The following is a 21352-nucleotide window of genomic DNA, read 5'->3' as shown; positions in this document are numbered from 1 at the left end:
AATCCGAAGCACCTTCGGCCACTTAGTAGCACTTTAGTTTCGGTACAGGAGGCTCGCCTCGTTACTGGAGTACGTTTGAAAACACTGTTTACTATAAGCAGCAAATGTGAAACACGACTACTGCGCAGTTTAGAAGAGGGAGCACACGCATCGAGGCTGAGTTGGTGAGGAAATCTTCACAGAGGGATCGCTCTGTCCTAGGGAGGCTCCTCCCTCTCCTACTATCCGCCCCCACCCTCAACAGGTGCTCTGCAAAGAGCGGTATTTTTTCCGGGGTTGGGTTCAGGGACACTCACTGGCTTCAGGTGCAGCGACACTCTTCTCAGCCAGAACTCCAACTTAGCCACCGCCTCTGGACATTATCCACTCTGCCCCGTAACTTGTCCGACCACTGGCACACTGCCCACTTGAGCATCTGTTCTCTGCACCCACCCTTCCTCTCTCGGGGGTAGCCCTGAGCACCCGGACTGCAGCCTACGCAGCCCCAGGGAGGTTTTCGGTGCCTCGCCTGTCCCACTGGGCCACACTGCAGAGCCTAGGGCGCTGGGTGAATCTGGCCAAGTCTCCCGGGCGTGGGGTTGAGATGCGGTCGTGATCTTAGCCACAGTGCTCTCTTCATCAGATTTCCGATAAACCAGACTGGGACGGTCCTCGGCCCTGCGCCCTGGGCAAACGCAGGATCTCCGTGGGCAGCTCGGGGCGGGGCCGGCGGGGGGGGATGGGGGTGGGAGCGGGGAGCGGTCTCCGCTCCCCGGCTCGCTCCTCTCCGGCCAGCCGGGTCTTTGGCACTGAGCTCTCCGGAGGAGGCCGTCGGGGGGCGGGCTCGGTGACGTCCCAAGGGGCGGGGGGCGGTGCGCTGGCTCCGCGCCCTCCCCGCCTCCTTCGGGTGCCGGCTCCGTGGGTCCTCGGGAGATGCTGCCGCCGCCGCCGCCGCCTTTGCGGTTTCCGTGCACGCAGCTGCGGGTCCCTCCGCTCCACCGCCGAGGCGCCGCGGCGAACGAGGGCGCACCCGAGCCGAGCCATGCAGCCGGGAGCCGCGCTGCAAGCCATGCTGTTGGCCGCGCTGCTGGCGGGGCCCCGGGGCGCCACCGGTCGCCTGCTAAGCGGTGAGTGAGCGCGCTGGGGCGGGGGCTGGTTCCAGGTCCGGTTCCGCAGAGGCACCGCCTGCACTCCACCTGCTGCTGGCCGTCTTCGAGGCGGCGGCGCCTCTCCTCCGGCCCACTGCAGGGGCTGGGGGCGTCCCCGCCCCGCTGGTGGACCCAGCCCTCCTGCGCGCCCGGCTTGCTTAGCCCAGCGGCTAAGACCAGCGCGAGTCCCTGGGTATCCCGGAACCCCCAAAGGCCGTTCCCCGCCCTGAGTTCCGGGCGGTGGGGGACATAGGCGGGAGGTGGGGGCGCAAATCTGCCCCAGGAGGTGCCCCCTCGGCCCCCCTTCTGAGTGCAGCCCAATAGTTGCCAGGACCCCGGCGCTGGCCGGGCTCACCAACTCTCCTCCAGCCCACTGGGGAGATCTCTTGCTCCTGGAGACGGCGGGTACAGTGGGGATTCTGGATCGGCTGTGCGCGGGGCACCCAGCCTGGCACCTCTAGTCTCTTCTCGGGGTGATGGGGGGCGCGGTGGGGGGAGGATGGCCAGATCCAGCTCTGGAACCAGAGCGCTTAGAGATCGGGAAAGAACCCTAGTTAGCGCGGGACAAGCCCCGCCTGACTCAGGGGAATGACTGTCTGCTTCCTTCCTCCTGTCGTGCCACTGCAGCCTCGGACTTGGACCTCAGAGGAGGTACAGTGATCTGGCTTCTAGCCTCTTGCGTTTGTTCTGCATGTCGGGGGTGGGGGGGGGGGGCGGAGAGAATGTCCGTGCCCCTTTCTCAGGTCTCCCGGGCGCCGACAGATTGGCCGTAGAGGGTGGCTGAGAATTGCAGCCGCCACTGCGTTATCCCTGCTTGCGGAGCCGATGGAAAGGACCCGCAGTTGGTTTCAGGATGGGGGTGGACTGCCTGGTGGCAGAAGGTGGGGGGTGGGAGTGCATCTGAATAAAGCTGCCTGGATCAGGGCTGCATAGGCTTTGTCCTAGGTCGTGGGGAACAGAAGCCCTCGCCCTTCCCCTTCCTGCAAAAGAGAAGAGAGAGACACTTCCTGAAGGCAGGGGAACCAGATGCGCCTCAGGCATCCTTCCAGCTCTGGCTCTCTGTCTGGCACTCACCCGCTGACTTGCGCTGAGGAGCCAGGCTGGCCCATCCAGGAAATTCGTTTAAGGTGTTATTTTTTCCCTTGGTAAACCAAGGGCAGAAAAGTGGGGACTGCCAGTAAATTCAACTCCAGTTTCTGTCATGCTGTGGCCAGGTTGTAGGTCCCTGGGGCTCATTTTCCGTCCGCCCCCTCATTTGGAGCCACCTTTAAAGAATCACAAGAGCTGGGCTGGGCCGATATCCTCTCCAGGCAGCATTCCAGCCACAGCCTCTCTGCCCTCACCCTCCCTGGAACACCTTCTTAGTGCGAAATGTCTTGCTTTTGAGGCCTCCTAATTTGCTAATGTGCCAGTCCTCTTAGAGTTCTAGCAATAACAGAAGAATAACAAAGAAAAGGGAGAAGATGCAAAACTCTTATAACTTGTTGCTTATTGAGGATGTCCTTACAAAAGCGGTAAAAGAAGCAATAGAAACAAGAATTCGCAGGAGTCTTCTGGGTTATCTGTATGTGCTCCCTTCCCATTTAGCGCTGAAAATGCCGTTAAGTGTAGCCTTTGCCCCATATTCTGGACGCTATTGGGAATAACGAAAGCTCTCTGTTCGCTGCACGGCTGCAAAACAAATTAGGAAGATGAGAACGTTCCTTGAGGGCTGGGAAGAGGCTCCCAAACCAGAATCCTTCATCCTTCTGTCTGTGGTAGAAATTCACACCCACAGCCCACAGTCTGGCTCTGACATTGCGAGGGACTCCCCTTGTTGAAATGTGGTTTTCACTTGTACGCTTGGGTCCAGAAACATACGCTGTGTGCTTCTGCAGGCTAGGAGCTCGTATTTGTATCTGTATTCCCAGGCCCTAGCACAGTGCCAGGCACAGAGTGGACACTCAGTACATGCTGGTCGAACAAAGTTCCAGTGCAGCAAGGCTTCAGGCACCCAAACGCAAGCTAGGGTGGGGTGTTGTTCCTCCTCAGTAGAATCCCACACATTTGTCTGAGGTGGTGCTCAGTCCTTCTCGTGTTGGTCAGATACCACACATCACATAGGCTCCCAGTGCAGCCTGAAACTGCGGTGGCGTGGGCACTGGGCAGCATAGTTCGATGGTTATGGGCTTGACTCTGTAACCAGAATGGCCTTCCGACTCCAGTGAAGATACTGATAGCTATGTGACTTTAGCCAAATTATTTAATGTCTCTGAGCCTCCGTTTTCCCATCTGTAAAATGGGGCATAAGCAAATCTACAGCACAGGATGATCAGGAGAGTTCAGTGAGATAACATATGTAAATGCAAAAGCCCTCAGCGTAGTTCATGCCACATGGTAGGAATTCAGTACAACTTAGCTGTGTCTTGAGGCAAGTTCAACAACAGACAACCCGCACCGACCTGATGCTCTTAGCTTCCGCTCACACCACAGCCTGGGTGACATCTCAGTCCTACTACCTAGGCAGAGGGTTCCAGGATAGAGGAGCCCACACCCAACTTCAGAATACCTCTCTTACCTGAAGGAAGCACCAAACAGAGGTAGCTCACGCTGAACCACACTATCCCCTGAGGCTTCCCGAGGATGTGCCAGTGTTAGATGTGTGGCTTGGGGTGAAACCATAAATCTTCATCTACCTGTGTTCTAAAGGAGAGTCAACAATGTCTGCTTTTCAAGAATCTGTAATGGGACGAACGAAACGTGGAGTTCTTACACAATATAAGCGTCAGGGTTTACATCACTGCATCTCCATGCCGGAAGGGGTGTTAATTTGCTCTGAGAAGCTAAATGACATTACACAGTCCACCGATGAGTAATCAGAATCCCTGCCCAGGGATAGCTCCATTCCCATGCCCTGGTATACTTCGGGGAGTCCTGAAATAGGTTGGCTTCTATTTTCTCTAGGGCAGCCGGTCTGCCGGGGAGGGACACAGAAGCCTTGCTATAAAGTCATTTACTTCCACGACGCTTCTCGAAGACTGAACTTTGAGGAAGCCAAGGCAGCCTGCAGGAGGGATGGAGGCCAGCTGGTGAGCATCGAGTCTGAGGATGAGCAGAGACTGATAGAAAAGTTCATTGAAAACCTCCTGGCGTCTGACGGCGATTTCTGGATCGGGCTCAGGAGGCGTGAGGAGAAACAGAGCAATGGCACAGCCTGCCAGGACCTTTATGCTTGGACCGATGGCAGCACGTCAACATTCAGGTAAGTGTGTGGAATCCACGGCAGCCAACTCACTTGACGTAACTCAGAAAGGGATTGGGCTGAATCCATGGTGCCAGGTCAGTGGGGAAGAGGAGAAGACCCAGCCAGGCAGAACCCTGAGGGGACAGCACCAGAGCAGCCACTGACCAAAGCAGTGTGGTGAAGGTGGTGGGATCTGTGCCCAACTCATGTCCCAAGAGCTCTGTCCAGGTGGCCGTGGCCCGGAAGCGTTGTTTTAATAGCAGGTGATGCTTGAAGTGAAATGGTTCTGGCTGTCCAGCCTTTTGGATTAGAACCCCAATGTGAAATTGAAGGTCTGTGGAGCTAAGACTCAATATAGGGCTCCCGACCACAGGGCCCAGATGGACCAAGAGGGGACTTGAGGGATCCTGCATTTTGGAGGGCCCTTGTAAACCCACAGCACCAGGACTTACTGATTTCACACCGCACCCTGGCACCATGGCTTTGCCACGGTCCCTCCCTGAGAAATGCAGTGACATGGATAAACATCAAAAGATAGCAAAGTCAAGAGGCAGATATAGACTGGAAAAGTGTAACAAACTACAGTGTTACTAGATAAAGAGTTTATAGAAGTCATTAACACGCTAAGAATTTCTGTAAGTCAGTAAAAGCCCAAAATATAAAGAGGCCAAAGACCTGAGCAGACCGTTGAAAAATAGAAAATCTAACTGGTGAACAGTCACATGGGGGAAAAAAGTTTGAACTCATGATCAGTCAAAAGAATGCGGATTAGAGGAGCCTGGGTGGCTCAGTCGGTTAAGCGTCTGACTCTTGATTTCAGCTCAGGTCATTCATGATCTCATGGAATCGAGCCCTGAGCTGGGCGTGGAGCCTGCTTAAGATTCTCTCTCTCCATCTCCCTCTGCCCCTCCCCTAACCCCCCCCCCCAAAAAAAAAAACAAAGAATGCAGGTTAAAATACATGATTTTACCTGTTACATTTAAGACAGCTGATCATCCTCTATCAAAGTCTACCCATTGTGCTGACCACATCCACACCTTCCAGGAGTAGGAGTAGCCCCTACAGGGTTCTGGGCCTCTCTTCCTGGGAGAAACTTGAAAAAGGCAAGTTCTTAGGATGAACTGTACTTCCCATCACTGTCGCTAGTCCCAGGGCCACAGCTGATACTCAGTGACCTCCCTCCTCTACTGCAGCCCAGATTCCCCTCTCTCTCTGCTCAGGGAACCTCCATGGCTTACCTCGTGGCAGGGACCCAGACCCTCAGCCCTGAGGAATGTGAAGCCCCAGTCAATGTGCACTTCTGAGGCTGGAGTGACTGCACTTTTACATCTGCCATCCAAAATGGGTGTGTGAATACCCACAGGAACCCAAGGAGACAACCTGGATGCCAAACATTTCTCCCTGCCCAGGATAGGTGATAGCATAGCTACATCCTCCTGCAATGGGGGCCCGTTTCCTCCTACAAAGGTAATCACTGCTCCTCTTGCCCAAGTGGCAGCCATCACTCCTAGTTTAATAAGACTTTTCCAGGGGTGTCTGGGTGGCTCAGTCGGTTGAGCGTCCACCTTCGGCTCAGGTCATGATCTCGCGATTTGTAAGTTCGAGGTCCACATCAGGCTCGCTGCTGTTAGCCTGTCAGCACAGAGCCTGCTTTAGATCCTCTGGCCCCTCTCTTTGCCTGTCCCCCCATTGCACTCTCCCAAAAATAAATAAATATTAAAAAAAAAAAAAGACTTTTCCTAGATCTCCTGGGGGAAGTATTTCCCCTTTGGGTCCTGGGACATCTAAAACCCACAGAGCCCAGCATTGCAGAGACAAGAAGCACGGATTCCCCAGAGGGTCACTACCAGTGATGGTAAGCAAGCCTCCTCCTGTTTCCACCCCCTGGCTCCCAGATCCATGTGTTCTTGCTCTTGGGGACACGGTATGATACTTGAGCCTTGGAGGATGTTTTGGAGGATGATCCTGCCTCCCTGCAAAAGTATTGCCTCTAAGCTAGTGCTTCAGCTGTGTCGTCCATCATTCTGTCAGGCTGGCAACTTCCAGATGCTGCAACATGTCATATGACTAGTAAATGCCCCAGCAACGAGCCCCTGCCACACCTCCTTTGCTATAAAGTAGGTCCCATGGTCCAATGAGGTGTCATTTGGGATTGTGTCCTGGTAGATCTAATACTACGTAAGCTCTGGATAGCGGTGCTGACTGAGGCCCTGCGGCAGGAAAGGCAACCCCGTACCCAGGTTGTACGTCTATCCCTGTCAAAGTGAATCCTTGCCCCTTTCAGGATGGAAGGAGTCCAGTGCAGTCAACTTGCCACCGAACGCCAGGCTGGTGTTCTAGGATTGGTGTTCCTTTAGGGACTTAGCTTTGGTCTCCGTTGCTGGAAGGGTCAATGTTTGGCAGTAGCTAGATCAGCCTTGGTGAGTGGGAGTGGGTACTGTTGAACCCATGCATAGCCTCCATCCCTGCCACCACGGCTACTGTAGTGAGTGTCTGTTGTGCCGGCCCCAAGGCAGCTGATACCAGGCTAGCTGACATCAACGGGCCGAGTCGTTTGTCTCCCTGGTCGTTTAGTGCCTCTTCAGTGCTAGAGGCTTTCTGCCGGGTTTTAACGTGTGATAGATCCTCATACTTCATGCCTATTCCCGTATGTCTGTTCACATCTCCCTAGCTGAGAGTTCCCTATCCCCAAACTTCCCCTCTTTCTCCTTTTAGACTCCTGATCAGCTGGCCAAGTGCTGTGCCTTACCCCTGAGTCCCTATATATTCTGACCTCCAGTAACTTCTCTTTCTGTGCCAGGTAGTTGACTAAGTATACCATCTAAGCTCTGGCCAATGGGAGGATGTCCCATTACCACTCGGTCTTTCAAGGCCAACTCTGAGTGGGGTTGTAGTGCAGCAGCCGTCCATTTGGAATTGTACTCACATTCTTGGCTGATCTATCCATGAACCGAACTCAGGCACCTCTATCAACTAGTCATAAGGGGTTCCCTTATGCAGCTATTGGTGTAAGCTGATGGAGAGTCTTTGGAATGACAGTGCTAGAGGCTATGGCAGCCTGCTCTACGTGCTCATACAGTGCCCTTTGGTCCTGAATATATATTGATTCTGGGCCTTCCCATCCCAGGACTGGGTGTGTCCGATAGTACCTCACTCACAATGGGTAAGTTGAATTGCACGGTCTCTTGGTGCTCCCTGCCTAGTAGCAAGCCAGGAGCTGCTTTGCAAAAGGTGATTATCTCTCCGTTTCAGAAGACATGACCTTGCTATAGAATCCTAGGGGTTTACATTGTGATTCTCGCATTGGGGCTTGTTACAAATTCTGTGTGGCATTATTTTTCCCATCTGGATACCTCTGCTAATAGGATCTGCTACATAATAAGTCTGCTTGCACTACAGCCTAGACCTGCTTCAGGGTCCTTTTTCTGCTCTTGACCTCACTCAAAGCTGGCCGTCTTTCGTGTCAGCTGATATATGGGCCAGAGCTGTCTGTCCAAGTGTGAAGTATGCTGTCTCCAGCACCCAAAGGTGTTACGCTTCCTACTTCACATTATTCTAAGATGCTTCAAGATGCAATATTTGTCCTTTAATATGAAAGGGATGATCTGGAATTCCCTAGATCACTAGAAACCTACACATTTTCATGGAAGTGGCAAGCTCTTGAATCTTCATAGCGTTGACATGTAATCCTCTGGAGCACATGAGTCTTCCTAAGCTCTTCTGGTTCAATTAGCATGATGTCAGAAATATAGCAGACCAGTGTGATTTTCTGCAAAATGTGTAGGTAGTCCAAATCTCTTCATACCACATTATGACGGAGGGTTGGAAAATTAATATAGTTCTCAGGCAAGATGACAAATGTGTATTGTTGTCCATTCCAAGTGAATGCAAATGGTTTTTTATTCTCTTTCTGGTGGAAAATATTGTGTTTACCAGATCTGTATTGTGGGTACCCAAGGGCAAGTTAACCTGCTCTAGCAAAGACACCGTAGATGGCACAGAAGCTGTAATTGAGGCTCCTACTTAGTTGTATTTATGCTATTCTAGTGTCATCCTTCAGGATCCATCTGGTTTTTGTAGGAGCCGGACTAGTGAATTAAATAAAGGTACGATGGCGAATAACACCCTCGCATTGTCTAGAATGGTGGTACCATTTTCTGTGATCTTCCCCTCGGTAAGATACTGGTTTTTTTATTTACTGCTTTGGAGATGTTGGGGAAAAGCAAAGTCTCAGAAGCTTCTACTTGACCTTGTCCACTATTACAGCTCTTACCTCATAGGCTAAGGAACCAACGTGGGACTATACCAACTACCAATTATGGCTGTTCAAGTCATATATCTGCAGACTGGTAAATGACTGCTGGGTGGGTCCCACTGTGAGCTGGTCCTGGGCCAGAGCTCTACTCAATACCTGGGCTCAATATGCTCCCACTCTAATGGGTAGTCTTGATGATGTTTCAAGTCTTTGAATATCAATGTCACCTTGCATCCTGTGCCCAACAGTCCTGATGACATTTGGGGATCTCCTTTCCCCCAGTGTATGGTTACTCTACTAAATGGCCATAGGCACCTTTGGGAGAACAGGAAAATTATCCCCATGTGTACCAACCATGGCGTTGCAGGGTCCTTCCTCCTGACGACCTGGCCTCTTCTTCTATCAGTGAATTCCAAGCCTGAGACCTGGCTCAAGTCCACAAACCAGGTGCCAGGCATAAAATTCCACCCATTCCATCATCAGTGAAATGAAATAACATAAAGCCATAAGGCCAGTGGGGAAGAGAACAAGGCAAGTCAAGTTAGGAGGTCCACCAACTGGGTTGGAAAATGGCCTGGAGGTAACTAATGGGGTAGAGCCCAGCCCAAGTCAGGGCCCCCAACTGCCCAGGCACATTGTCCAAATAGTGCTGCAAGTTCAGTTATTGTCCAGGCAAATTCAACCCCGTAGGCATAGCAAAGGACCTTCCCTTTGGTGGAGGGCAACACAGCCCTCGAGCAGAGCCGTACTGAGGTGCTGCAAGGAGACCTGTCTCTCAGCTGCCTCTTAAGGAGGGGCTCTGACAAGGTCCAGGCAAAGCAGCAGGGCCCAGCTAAATAATCTGAGCATGAGGGTGAGATCGGGGCCTCAGAAGGAAGCAGCTCAGGTGGGTAACCACGCAGACTATAAAACCCAGCCCTGAATCACTGCATGCAGTGAGTGCTCACAGCATTCAGACTCTCTGTGGAATCCAAGGCCCTACAATGGGACCCATATACTCAACTGGGTGGCGGCACCATTTAATTCCAAGTACCACAGGATAGTGGAGCTCAGGCTGCTAACGGAGCTAGGAAGACAAAGGCAAGAAATGTGGCAGCAGAGGCTGAAGGAGGGGCTCATCCGCCTGATGAAGGGAAAACAAGATAAAAGCTGAAATTAGACTAGGTGGGCCCTCTGCTCTGTCCCTACCCCCTCACCTGCCTTGACAGCCTCTCCATTTTGGAAAGTCTTGCTCAGGTGCTCGAATTTTCCCTCTACCTCCTAGGGCTAGAAAGGCAGTTATGACGGTTGAAAAGCATAAAGAGATATGAGCGAGGCAAGCTCTGGCTGAGAGGAGCCATGCCTCTTGTCAGTGCGTCTGATTTCTACAACAAAGAGAAACAAAAGCCGGTTCGCAAAAAGCAAGCAATAAGATCATCCCAGACTGCTTCTTCTCATAATTGCTTTGCAGACATCATATGGTAATATATTCCTCCCCGCAGAGAGCCTGTGGCAACTGTCAGATGATTGGTTGTGATGTCCATCTTAGAAAGCACGTGGTTCTACGTACTGGCAACACTTCAATTCCTCCCTGCGTTACTGTCTCCTGACGCAGAATCCTACGTCCATGGTTCACTGGAACTCGATGGGAAAAGTCTGGGGCTTCCTTCTCCAATTGTCTCCATTGTTGACCCCTTTCCTGCAGGAACTGGTACGTGGATGAGCCTTCTTGCGGCAGCGAGGTCTGCGTGGTCATGTACCATCAGCCATCGGCACCTGCTGGCATCGGGGGCCGCTACATGTTCCAGTGGAATGACGACCAATGCAACATGAAGAACAATTTCATTTGCAAATATTCTGATGGTAATGAATCCTTCCCCAAGTCATGTGGCTGAATCCCCAGCTGCCTCTCTTACTTCATAAGCAGCTGCTAGTTCCCAGAATTTGTTATGTGGTCTCTGAGAAAGCTTGTTGGGAATGCCAGCGGTGTTGAACACTGGGGAATGCAGTGACAGTTCCTCGTGGAGGAGTACTTCTAGCAAAGGAGAGGAGTGTCTGATGCTAAGGAGAAGGGATGAAGAAAAGAAGGGGTCTAATTTATGTCTGACAAAGCGAGAATCATGACAAGTTCAGGAAACAAAAAGCCCTCTAAGTGGACAAATTCTTATTCTTTCCACATGTGAGGTTGGCTGTAGGAACTTGGAAAAAAAGAAATATGAAAGGAAGCTGGCCATTGTTCCTGCAAGTCTTCTAACAGCCATGTGACATTATTTTCTGGGGCTTTAAGGAAACAGAATAATGACCCGAGGAGGTAGATAATGGAGTACACCGATTTCACTGGCCTTGGACAGATAGCGGTCACCTTGAGGAGCAGGCTTAAACCACCTTGCAGATTCACCTGGCGTTGGCTTCTAGGTCTGTTAAGGTTTTCAAATTGGCTATAAGCCTGCAGTCTCACTCTCCTGGGGTTTCCCAAACTCCCCCACCATAACTGGCTTAGATCTAAACTTTCGTGATTTTTTTTATCTGTCCCTGAAGTTTCTCAGATCCCTAAAGCCAACAGCTGGGTCCCAGCCCTCACCTTTCCTGGTGAGAATAATCCTGTCATTCTAAACTCTTTGAATTGGACTATGCTCTTGCTCTGGTTTTTGCTGCTTAAGGTGTTTTTCCTCTCTCTCCCCCACCTCCACCCCACCCCAGGTGAACTCCTCCCCACAGAGACCTGGCCCTTCCTGCCACACAGAGCTGACTCAGGCAGGGAGGTGGCTGAGACGGGGCTGGCTTAGCAAGTTGCCTCTTTAGAGCAGTGAAAGCAAAACTTTCCATCGCTCTGTTAATTGTCCTATCAGCTCTGTGGTTTAAAATGTTGTAATTTTTAAACATTTTTTGAAGGAAAGGTGAGATTTTAAAAGTTCTTTTCATACCTTTTAATTTTTGGATTTTGAACCTAGCGTGTATATATGTGTATATGTGTATATGCGTATATATACATATACATACATATATACATATATGTGCATATATGTACATGTATGTACATATATGAAATATTCATAATATAATATTCATATATATACACACTATTCTTTGTTGCTTTTGCTATTACTCGAATGACACCGAGTCCTGACAGGAAAAAGATTAAAAAAAAAGATGTACAGGATTAATGAGGAGAGTATAATAAAAGGATATTTACAGAAGTGTGGCAAAGAGAAAGAGACGGTGAGGTGCCCAGGGATTAGCCACAGTAGGACGCTGTTACTACCCCTGAGCCCAAAGGAGCAAGTGGAGAGAATGGTTTTAGCAGAACCCCGAGCTCCCATGAGCTTGGAGTCATGGAATAGGAGCCACCCACCAGAAGCCATAACCATAAAATGCAGCGACTGTCAAACCGTGGTGGTGATGCAGGAAGGGAGCCTGGGGAGTAAAGCCTGGGACCTCTCTCTGCTCTCCTGCCTCTGCCTCCCATCAGCTAAGCCCAGTCAGAAGTGAAAAGGCAAGGGAGTCCCAATAACACAGTGCATAGACGTCAGCCTCCTGGGACACAGAGGAGGGCAGACTAGATCTGGCAGAGGGAGGTGAGCACGTGGAGAAAAACTAACACGTTGTCTTTATGTGGCCACCCATCTGCAGGATGAGTTCACGCACCTTAGCCATACAAGAAGCTGCACGAGCAGCTCTCTTCACCTCCACTCCCCCATTCCCCTGTGCACGTTGTGAGGCTGTCCACCCACCCCCCCCCCCAATTCCCCTCTGCACTCTGTGAAGTTGCCCAAGAGCTCTTGACTGCTGTTCCCTGTGCTTGAAACACTCCTCCCCTTTCCCAGACAACTCATCCTCGCCTTTGGGGTTCACGTTGAACATCACCTCTCAGAAGACTAAGTGCAACGGGTGATTGTGAATTGGATCCTGGAGGATGATGATGGTTTTGTATAAAGCGCAGCTTTAGGACAATTGGCAGAATTTGCATAAGGTGCATAGATTAGGTAATAGACTATCAATGACAATATCTTGGTTCTGATCACTGTTACTGTGGTTATGTAAGAGAACCCCCCCCACATATGCATATGTCCTGTATGTGTTCTTTGTACATATGTGGGTGTATATGTAGGTATAAGTAAGAATATAGATAGACATAGAGAGATACAGAGAGACAGAATAATTAAATAAATGAAATATGATAAAATTGTAACTTATGGGTGAAGGCTATATGGGTATTCCTTGTAGTATCCTAGCAAATTTTCATAAATCTGCATTTTTTCAAAATAAGAAGTTAAAAAGAAATCTCCTCTGGGAAACCTCCCAAGGGCCCCTCAAAACCAAGTTAGGTGTTCCTCCTGGGAGGATCAGAGCACCTCACACGCACAGTATTTTAACTGCCTATTTATAAGTTTCTGCCTTTCACTACCTGATTGACATGAGGTCTGGAAACATGCACTTTGGAGCAATGAATCCCTGCACCTGATGGGCTAGGGGAAGGTCGTCCAGGGCGGTCCCAACAGGAAGGCACACCATCTATTATGCCAGAGTAGCATGAGACTGGTTGAATAACATCTAAAACTAGTCAGCATGACCACGTAGAGCAGGTGGCACGCTAGCCAGGGCTGAACTCTGGCTTACGTCTGAGGTGTGCGAAAGGCGTAGGTGTATCCAGTGAAAATGAGAGACAAATCATCTGAGGCAGTGCGTTGCAGATACATCGTAGGAAGTGATGGAATGCTGCGTTCGTGTTGTGCCATGTTTAATGCAGTTTTGCACCGTGGATGGGACCATGGAGGGACAAGAAAATGAATACATCATGTGATGTTCTTGAATACACTATGTATTATCATGTAATGTCACAAATTAGTATTTGTTAATATCATCCTGTGTTTCCATATGCTATGGCCATCCCAGAGAGCGTAAGGACTCTTCTCGTTTGCTGTTGCGTCTCCAGTACCTAGCTGAGTTTGTGCCCTTGCAATTTTAATTTTCACTTGAGTCGTTTGGGTCAAATCCCAGTTCAGCTACTCAATAGCTATGAGATTCGGATAAGTTATTTACTCTCCCTGTACCTCAGGCACCTCGTGTACAAAATCACCGTAGTAAGAGCAACCACCTCATTAGGCTGTTATCAGGGTAAATCATGTTTGTTTTTATAAAACACTTAGAACATGATGTTTCTATCATATAGCAGGAACTATATAAGTGTTTTTTTTTTAAATAAATGAATGGATTTGCATTGCACACACACTTACAGGAAGATGATTAAAAGTTTCCTTTCTGAATGAAACTTCAGAATGGCCTTGGCATCCTGGGCTTAGGACTGTGAATTCCGAAATCACACCCTTAAGGACCCCATCCCTATGAATGCCAGAGCATCTGATTAGCATGAGAGATTTACTACCAGTACCTGAGGGTCACACACTCTCAGCCAAAGGTAAAAGTATTCAGTGTAGATGTTCTGTGCAACCTGATTGTCCTGAGGCTCTTTGCAACATTTTGAATGACTCAGGTTCTGGATCACCAATGTCTGCGTTGGGGCTGGCAGTGGTCTGCTTACCTACCCCCCTACAACCACTTCCACTGCTTGAACATCGTGTTTGTTACCCTCTAAAACATCCCTAGTGAGAGTTGTTAAAATGTCTTGGATTGCTTTTTCTTTTCTTTGCTTTTCTTCTTCTTTTTTTTTAGATTGTTTTAAAATTGAGGCCTGAGTGTAGCTGGGGAGGGATAGGGATTACTGTTGAAACTGGATTAGCCATATGTTGGGTGATGGTACATAGAAGTTCATTATACCAGCCTTTCTATTCTTGTTTATATTTGGAAATTCCCATATTTAAAATTTTAAAATACTTTGGGGTGCCTGGGTAGCTCAGTCAGTTACGTCTGACCCTTGATTTCAGCCCAGGTCATAATCTTACGGTCATGACTGCCTGCATCAGGCTCTGTGCTGACAGCGAAGAGGCTGCTTGGGACTCTCTCTCTCTCTCTATCTCTCTCTCTCTCTCTGTCCCTCCTCCCCTCCTCTTTCTCTCTCAAAAATAAACTTAATGAAATAAATAAAATTTTAAAATACTTTTTTAAAAATACCCAAGTAAAGCTGGGGGAAGGCTAGTCTTGGTGAAAAAGTGATTATTTTGGCTTGCTAACCCAGTTCCTAGCATTGAGTAACACAAAATAAAGTTTATCGGAAGACTGAGTAAATAAGTGGATGCCATGATTTGGCCAGTTTCATTCAGATGGCATGGAAATTTACTTATTATTTTCATATTTGTTTCTTTCTGCCACAGAGAAGCCAACAGCTCCTTCTACAAAGCCTGGAGGTAAGCTATCATTTGAGTTGGGTTCATTTGGACTGTTTCACAGGCCCCCTTTATGGGTTTAGAACCATAGGTTCTTTAGACCAGATTTTCCAACAGAAAGAGCGCGAGTGTTAAGTCATGCCTCTCGGAGAGGTAGATGCCGCGTGCAGCCCTGTCGAGTAGTTCATTAATGTCTCCCTGGTGTTGCCGATTTCTCCCAAAGCTGAAAAGCAACAACCACAAATTCACTTTGGGATGTGACTTGTCATTACTGACAATCTGAGAGGAATAATTCCATCTAATGAGAAAAGAAGTGAGCCAAACGGATAATTTATGCTCCTAGAAGTGAGTCATTGGCCCTTCCCTTTGGCACCTCTGTATCTTATGTGCCTTGACGCCAACTGCCTGCTGTCCATTTCAGTACATGATTCTTGGCAGCAAAGATCTCCCTAGGAAGATGAAGGCAGTTAAACCTGTAGGCCGGCAAACTCAACCCTTAACTTTTCTATGCTTTTAAATGGCCCAAGTCAAACTGCTCCTCTTTTTGGGGGATCCCACCCACAACCTGGCCACCCTCAGAGACTATCTGGATTATGAGGCCTTTTCTCTGGGGTCTCAAGTTGGTGTGTCTGTCTCCAGGTGAAGGAACAGAGCCAGCAACACCCATGCTTCCAGAAGACACAGGGAAAGAAGATGCCAGAGAGACTTTTAAAGGAAACAAAGGTATGGACCCAACTCTTCTGGGGGAAATAGATGATGGGACTCTCCCGATCACAGATGACCAAGGTTACACTTTCTACTTTGTTCTGTCCTGTAACCACTTAAAAAATGAACTAGACAGGGCATCTGTGACTTTGCAGAAAGTGCACGAAGTTTTGGGGTTTGTAGTGAAACCACAGGGGGAGATTAGTCGGCCAGGAGGTGAAATGCCTGCCTGAGGATGAGGATAGATAGGGCTGGAGGACGCCCAGCAGTTGTGGGTGGGGGCGGGGTACCGAGAGAATGGCTGTAGAGGAACAAAGGGGAAAAACCCAGGCCGTGAAGCCAACAAGTCCGACCTTGACATTCACTTGTGAAACAAATAGAGGAAATGGACACAAACATTTCACAACTGGAATCAAGAAGGATCAGAGAAAAGGGGGGTGATAACTGGGAGCGCTGATGGAATTTCCACCTGGGCTCTCACCTGGAGTCTCAAAGAGGGAGATCTGGGTTTTTATGTGGCTGGGAAACTTTTAAAAACCACTTCATTTCTCTGCGCTTTAGTTTTCATGCTCTGCGTGACGGAAGTGACACCATGTGTCTCACGTATCCGAGAGCCTCACTGTGGCCGTCAAATGAAATCGGATATTGTAATACTGCAGTTCAGTTCTGGCATTAGCCACGCCAAGCTAGGACAGAGCCCACACGTTAAGGGCACAGTCTACAGCAAGTCACTTCAGACGTCAGTCACAAGTTCAGGGGTCCCCAGGCCACCCCCACTTCTGGTCAGTTGGCTACAAATCCAGAGGATGCCCACAACCCCCTCAGGTTTGATAGCTCACTAGAACAACTCACAGAATTCAGGAAAATACCATACGTAGGACTGCATTTTATTGTAAAGGATACAGATCACCACCAGCCAGCTGAAGAAACAGGTAGGGTAAGGTCCGGGAGGGTCCTATGTGGGGAGTTTCTGTGTCGTCTCCCTGGGGCATCAGGATGCATAATCACCCTCCTGGCACATCAACGTGTTCATTACATAGGCATGATTGATTTGGTCATTGGCCATGAAATTGAACTCACTCTTCACGCCCCCTCCTGTCCTGAGACCCCCGAGGAGCCCCCTTCCTGAGACATCTTACCAGCATAAACTCTGATATGGTCGGAGGGGCTCCTGAATAATAAAGTTACCCCTATTACCTGCAAAATTCCAAAGATTTAGGGCCTCTCTTCCAGAAGCAAGGTCAAATTTTATTATACAACCGATAAAATGTGTTAAAATGCTTTGAAAAAAGTACAAAGGGCTCTACAGAGGTAGGTGGCATTTTCAGTGCTCATCAGTTTTATGGCGTCATTTAAAGTGGGTTTTGCTTTGGGCTCTTTGTTTGTGTGGTTGTTAGGTTTGCAGCCGCACAGGAAAACAAAGCAACAGCTTCCAGAAGGTTGGGAACCTTGGACCAGTGGGAGTAAGAAAGGGGTCAGGCCCCAGTTCTTGATTCCTCTCAAGCCCCATGACAGAAAATTCTTTGGTTCTAAGTCTTAAAGGATAGGTCGGGATAACAGACCTCTGAATGTCCTCCACAGTCACTGCTCTTGGTCCCAACTGGATCCAATTAGTCTTAGTCATATTTGTTGGAAGGTTACAGTCTGATTCATGGGCTTCATGTGACCTTCTCTTTCCTGGTAACAGCACTGAGACTCAATTCTTCTTCCCTCCCTCTTCCCCACCCCACCTTGGGAACTACCATTTCTGTCCCGAGAGCCAAAGACATCAACACTGCCCAAGCAGCCCCTGCTTTGTTAAGGGACAGGAAGGACAAGAAAAGAGAGTATCTCTTTCCTTTGGGGAAAAAAAACAAATTTAATTCAAAAAATGCCTCTCTGATATTTTGCAAGAGACTCCAACACTTAAACTTCTTTTCTCTATTACTTAGGATAACAAGATAGGTAGAAAACACTCACTTATTGAAACTAGAAGACTTTGCCAACTGGGTAACTGTATACCAATTTCCTTCCAGGAATGCGCTCTTTGAAATACTCTATGTTGATTATGCTTTTTTAAGCCTGTTTTGAAGCACGTAAAAACCACTGATGCTGATAATATGCAATTTTCTTTTCAGAAGCTGCCTTAAATCTTGCTTACATTCTAATCCCCAGCATCGTCCTTCTCCTTGTGGTCATCACAGTTGTGTGTTGGGTTTGGATCTATAGAAGGAGGCAAGTAAAACTGTCGTTGTGTGAGTCTTTGTATCTTCTGGACTCTTTGAGATTTGGACATTGCTCTGTTTACTTCATTAAAAAGCCATAGCGGCTCCAAGAGAATCACCATTGCAGATTTGAGAGTATATTCTCCGATGGGCTCAGGACATTCAGAAGTACTAAGCATTTGTGCTTAGTTGTGACTAAGAGAGTGATCTTATATTCTTTCATTTTTGTGTAAGGAAGATTTTACACACTTGAGGGGTGAAACTGTGTTATTTGCCTACTTTGTATACACACATCACTCAGCACAGTACTTCCATGAATGAGTACTCTCACTCCAAAAATGTTTGTTAGTTGGGGGAAGGAATAAATAGTGAGCCATTGAAATATGACTGTTCCAGAGCCTTCTGGCAAGCATCTGCAATGAAATCACTTTATTAAAAATGAAATATCTCAGTCTCTTAAATGGACTTTCTTTTAATTCAATATACAATTATAGATTGCTACCAAATAGCTCCACTAAGTAGCCTAGAGGACCTCTATTTATGAATCATGGGCCACCATTTTTGAGGGACCCACAGCTATTCTCAGTTGGTTTTTTATTCCCCATCATCATGCCATACATAGAAGAAGGCCAGTATGCCCATTTTACAACAGAAAAACTAAGGTCCAGTTTAAGATTTGGCTCCCTTTGATGACCATTTTAAGATGAATTAGTAAAATACCAATGCTTAAGATTTGACTTGTGCACACCTTTGTATTTGCTTTAAGTTTTGACTTGTTTAAGATTTGACTTTTTAAGTTTATAGTCTTGATTGGACTTTAAGATTTGACTCCCTTTGATGACTATTTTAAGGTGAATGAGTAAGATATCAATGCAGAGTTGACCCTATAACAACAAGGTTCTGAACTGTGTGGGTCCACTTATACATGTTGTGGGGTTTTTTCCAGTAAATACAGTATAGTACTGTAAATGTTTTTTTTTTCTTCTTTATCACTTTCTTTTTTTTAATGTTTATTTATTTTTGAGAGAGAGAGAGAGATCACAAGCACAAGCAGGGGAGGAGCACGAAGAGAGGGAGAGAGAGAATCCCAAGTGGGCTCCATGCTGTCATCACAGAGCCCAACATGGGGCTTGAACCCACAAACTATGAGATCATGACCTGAGCTGAAGTTGGACGCTTAATCGACTGAGCCACCCAGGCGCCCTGTGATTTTCTTAATAACATTTTCTTTTCTCTCCCTTACTTTATTGTAAGGAAACAATACATAATACATATAACATGCAAAATATGTGTTAATCAACTGTTTACAGTATCATTAAGGCTTCAGGTCGGCAGTAGGCTATCAATGGTTCAGTTTGCCGGGGAGTCAAAAGTTACATGAAGATTTTCAACTGTGTGGGGGGTTGGCACCCCTAACCCCTTCATCATTCAAGGGTCAGAAGTAGAACCTGCTTCATTTAATAATAACTTCCTTATAGGATCATTAGAAGGATTAATTCATGCAGAATGGGCTTATAGTAAGCATTCAAAAATATTAGGTCTTACTATGATTATTTTTATTAATTGATTCTCTTTGATCTAAAAAGAGAATTCAGTTAAAAGTTACAAATATATTTTCCAACTGTTAACTCCGCAGTTGTTTTTGTTTGTTTTGTTTTGGTTGGTTGGTTGGTTGGTTGGTTGGTTGGTTGGTTGGTTTTAATTTCCCTTCCTTACTCTACCTATTTAACACCTCGCCAGGATTTGGGAATTGTGGCTTTGAAGCTGGAGTCTATCTCAGGGGGCTTTACCTTTTTTGTGTGCCACAGACATCTGTAACAGTCAAATGAAGCCTATGGACTCCTTCCCAGAACAATATCTTTAAATATATTACAATAAAATATATTGGATTACAAGGGAAGCCATTATACTGATATAACAGTTTAGCAAAATATTTCCAAAAATGATTGTGATCTGGTAATACATGCATTTCTTTATTAATGCTTCCTTATCTAGTAGTGGATATGATTACCATAATTTTGAAACAGAGATGAGTGTAAAATATTTTAAGGCCTCTATGGCAACTGTGATGTGATATGAAAATAACCTGTGATTTCTGTTGGTGATCGAGTCAAAGGTACTACTAATTCTACTCTAGTTTGTTGCCTACATTCAGAATTGAAGGACAGGCTCACTTTCACTTGGAGATGAGTTTTTTTTAATGTGATATTTTTCCCCATCCAATTCTATCCATGGACCCCACTGGGAGCTCTGAGGATCCCAGGATAACCACCTCGTTCTATGCTCTTGCAGCAGTGAACGATAGCTACACAATCGCTTTGAATACAACACTTCCCGTTTTGTTACCCCACCTCACCCCACCCCGAAGCCCTGACCTGTAAGTTTCGGTAGGTGAGAAAGACAGTGTAGTGATTGCCCAGGCTGGCTTTCTCCTGCCTGAACAGGAGACACGGGGATATTCTCAGTCCCCTTGTCTAAAATACTTGGCCCTGCTTTTGTCTCCTCCTAGGAAAGGGGAGCAGCCAGGCCCCAGCACGAAGGAGCAGCACACCATCTGGCCCTCTCCTCATGCGGGGAACAGCCCAGACCTAGAGGTTTACAACATCATTCGAAAACAAAGTGAAGCCGATTTGGCTGAGACCCGGCCAGACCTGAAGAACATTTCATTCCGAGTGTGTTCGGGAGAAGCCACTCCCGATGACCTGTCTTGTGACTATGACAACATGGCCGTGAACCCATCCGAAAGTGGATTCGTGACTCTGGCGAGCGTGGAGAGTGGCTTTGTGACCAATGACATTTACGAGTTCTCCTCAGACCGAACGGGGAGGAGCAAGGAGTCTGGATGGGTGGAAAATGAAATATATGGTTATTAGGGCACATGAAAAACACTTGAACAAATGGAAATGGGAACGAAAAGAGGAGCAAAACTCTCCTATTTTCTGTGAGGAAAAGAGAATGTGTATGAAAATGCTCAGTTCGGGTCTTGGGGGTAAGCATGTGACCCCCGGTTAGCCCCTGTTGGATCCCCAAGTTTGGCCAAATCCCCAACCCCAGCTCCTCACCCAGATCAGCCTTATGAGAAAGCACCTTGCCCACGGTCAGGCACATAGTAGAAAAGAAATGTCAATCGACTGGTTCTATCTGACTTTCAAGGGAGAGTGACTTCCCTGGCAGGGATAAGTTTGAGGCTGTGGGACTTGGGAAAGCCATCTCTGGGTTCTGGTTTTCTCGCTCTGCTCTGTTTTATATATATATATATATATATATATATATATATATATATATATATATATATATGTGTGTGTGTGTGTGTGTGTGTGTGTGTGTGTGTGTGTATGTGTGTGTGTATATATATATATATATATATATATATATATATATATATACATATATATATTATATCTCGGCAGCAGATATAATCACAACGAGACAGAAATTACAGAATCTTTTCAAAGCCCACGTACTGTGGCATCAGGCTGGCCAGTGTACGGACAAATCTTAGATCTGTTTTGTTTTGTTTTGTTTTTCAAAGAATCAAATCAAATCAAAAGCAGGAAGCAGAATGTTAGTCTGTCTGT

General features: G+C 47.6%; 1 protein-coding gene across 2 annotated transcripts; it reads left to right on the top strand.

Moving 5' to 3' along the window:
* Window positions 1-754: 754 nt before the first annotated feature.
* Window positions 755-21010, top strand: LAYN (layilin). 2 transcript variants are annotated; one of them, XM_027036473.2, is made up of 8 exons: window positions 755-1106; window positions 1755-1778; window positions 4071-4368; window positions 10290-10447; window positions 14854-14886; window positions 15505-15588; window positions 17688-17784; window positions 20284-21010. In XM_027036473.2, the coding sequence occupies exons 1-8, from the start codon at window positions 1022-1024 to the stop codon at window positions 20645-20647; spliced, it is 1143 nt and encodes a 380-aa protein (XP_026892274.1). In that variant the 5' UTR covers window positions 755-1021; the 3' UTR covers window positions 20648-21010. The 2 variants fall into 2 exon arrangements, with proteins under 2 accessions (XP_026892274.1, XP_026892275.1); XM_027036474.2 differs by lacking the exon at window positions 1755-1778 and having other exon boundaries at window positions 756-1106.
* Window positions 21011-21352: the final 342 nt, after the last annotated feature.

Source organism: Acinonyx jubatus, chromosome D1 (genome assembly GCF_027475565.1).
Source record: "Acinonyx jubatus isolate Ajub_Pintada_27869175 chromosome D1, VMU_Ajub_asm_v1.0, whole genome shotgun sequence".
Classification (NCBI taxonomy): Eukaryota; Metazoa; Chordata; class Mammalia; order Carnivora; family Felidae; genus Acinonyx; species Acinonyx jubatus.
The sequence above is the reverse complement of the archived record's forward strand: the minus strand, read 5'-3'. Positions and strand labels throughout refer to the sequence as shown.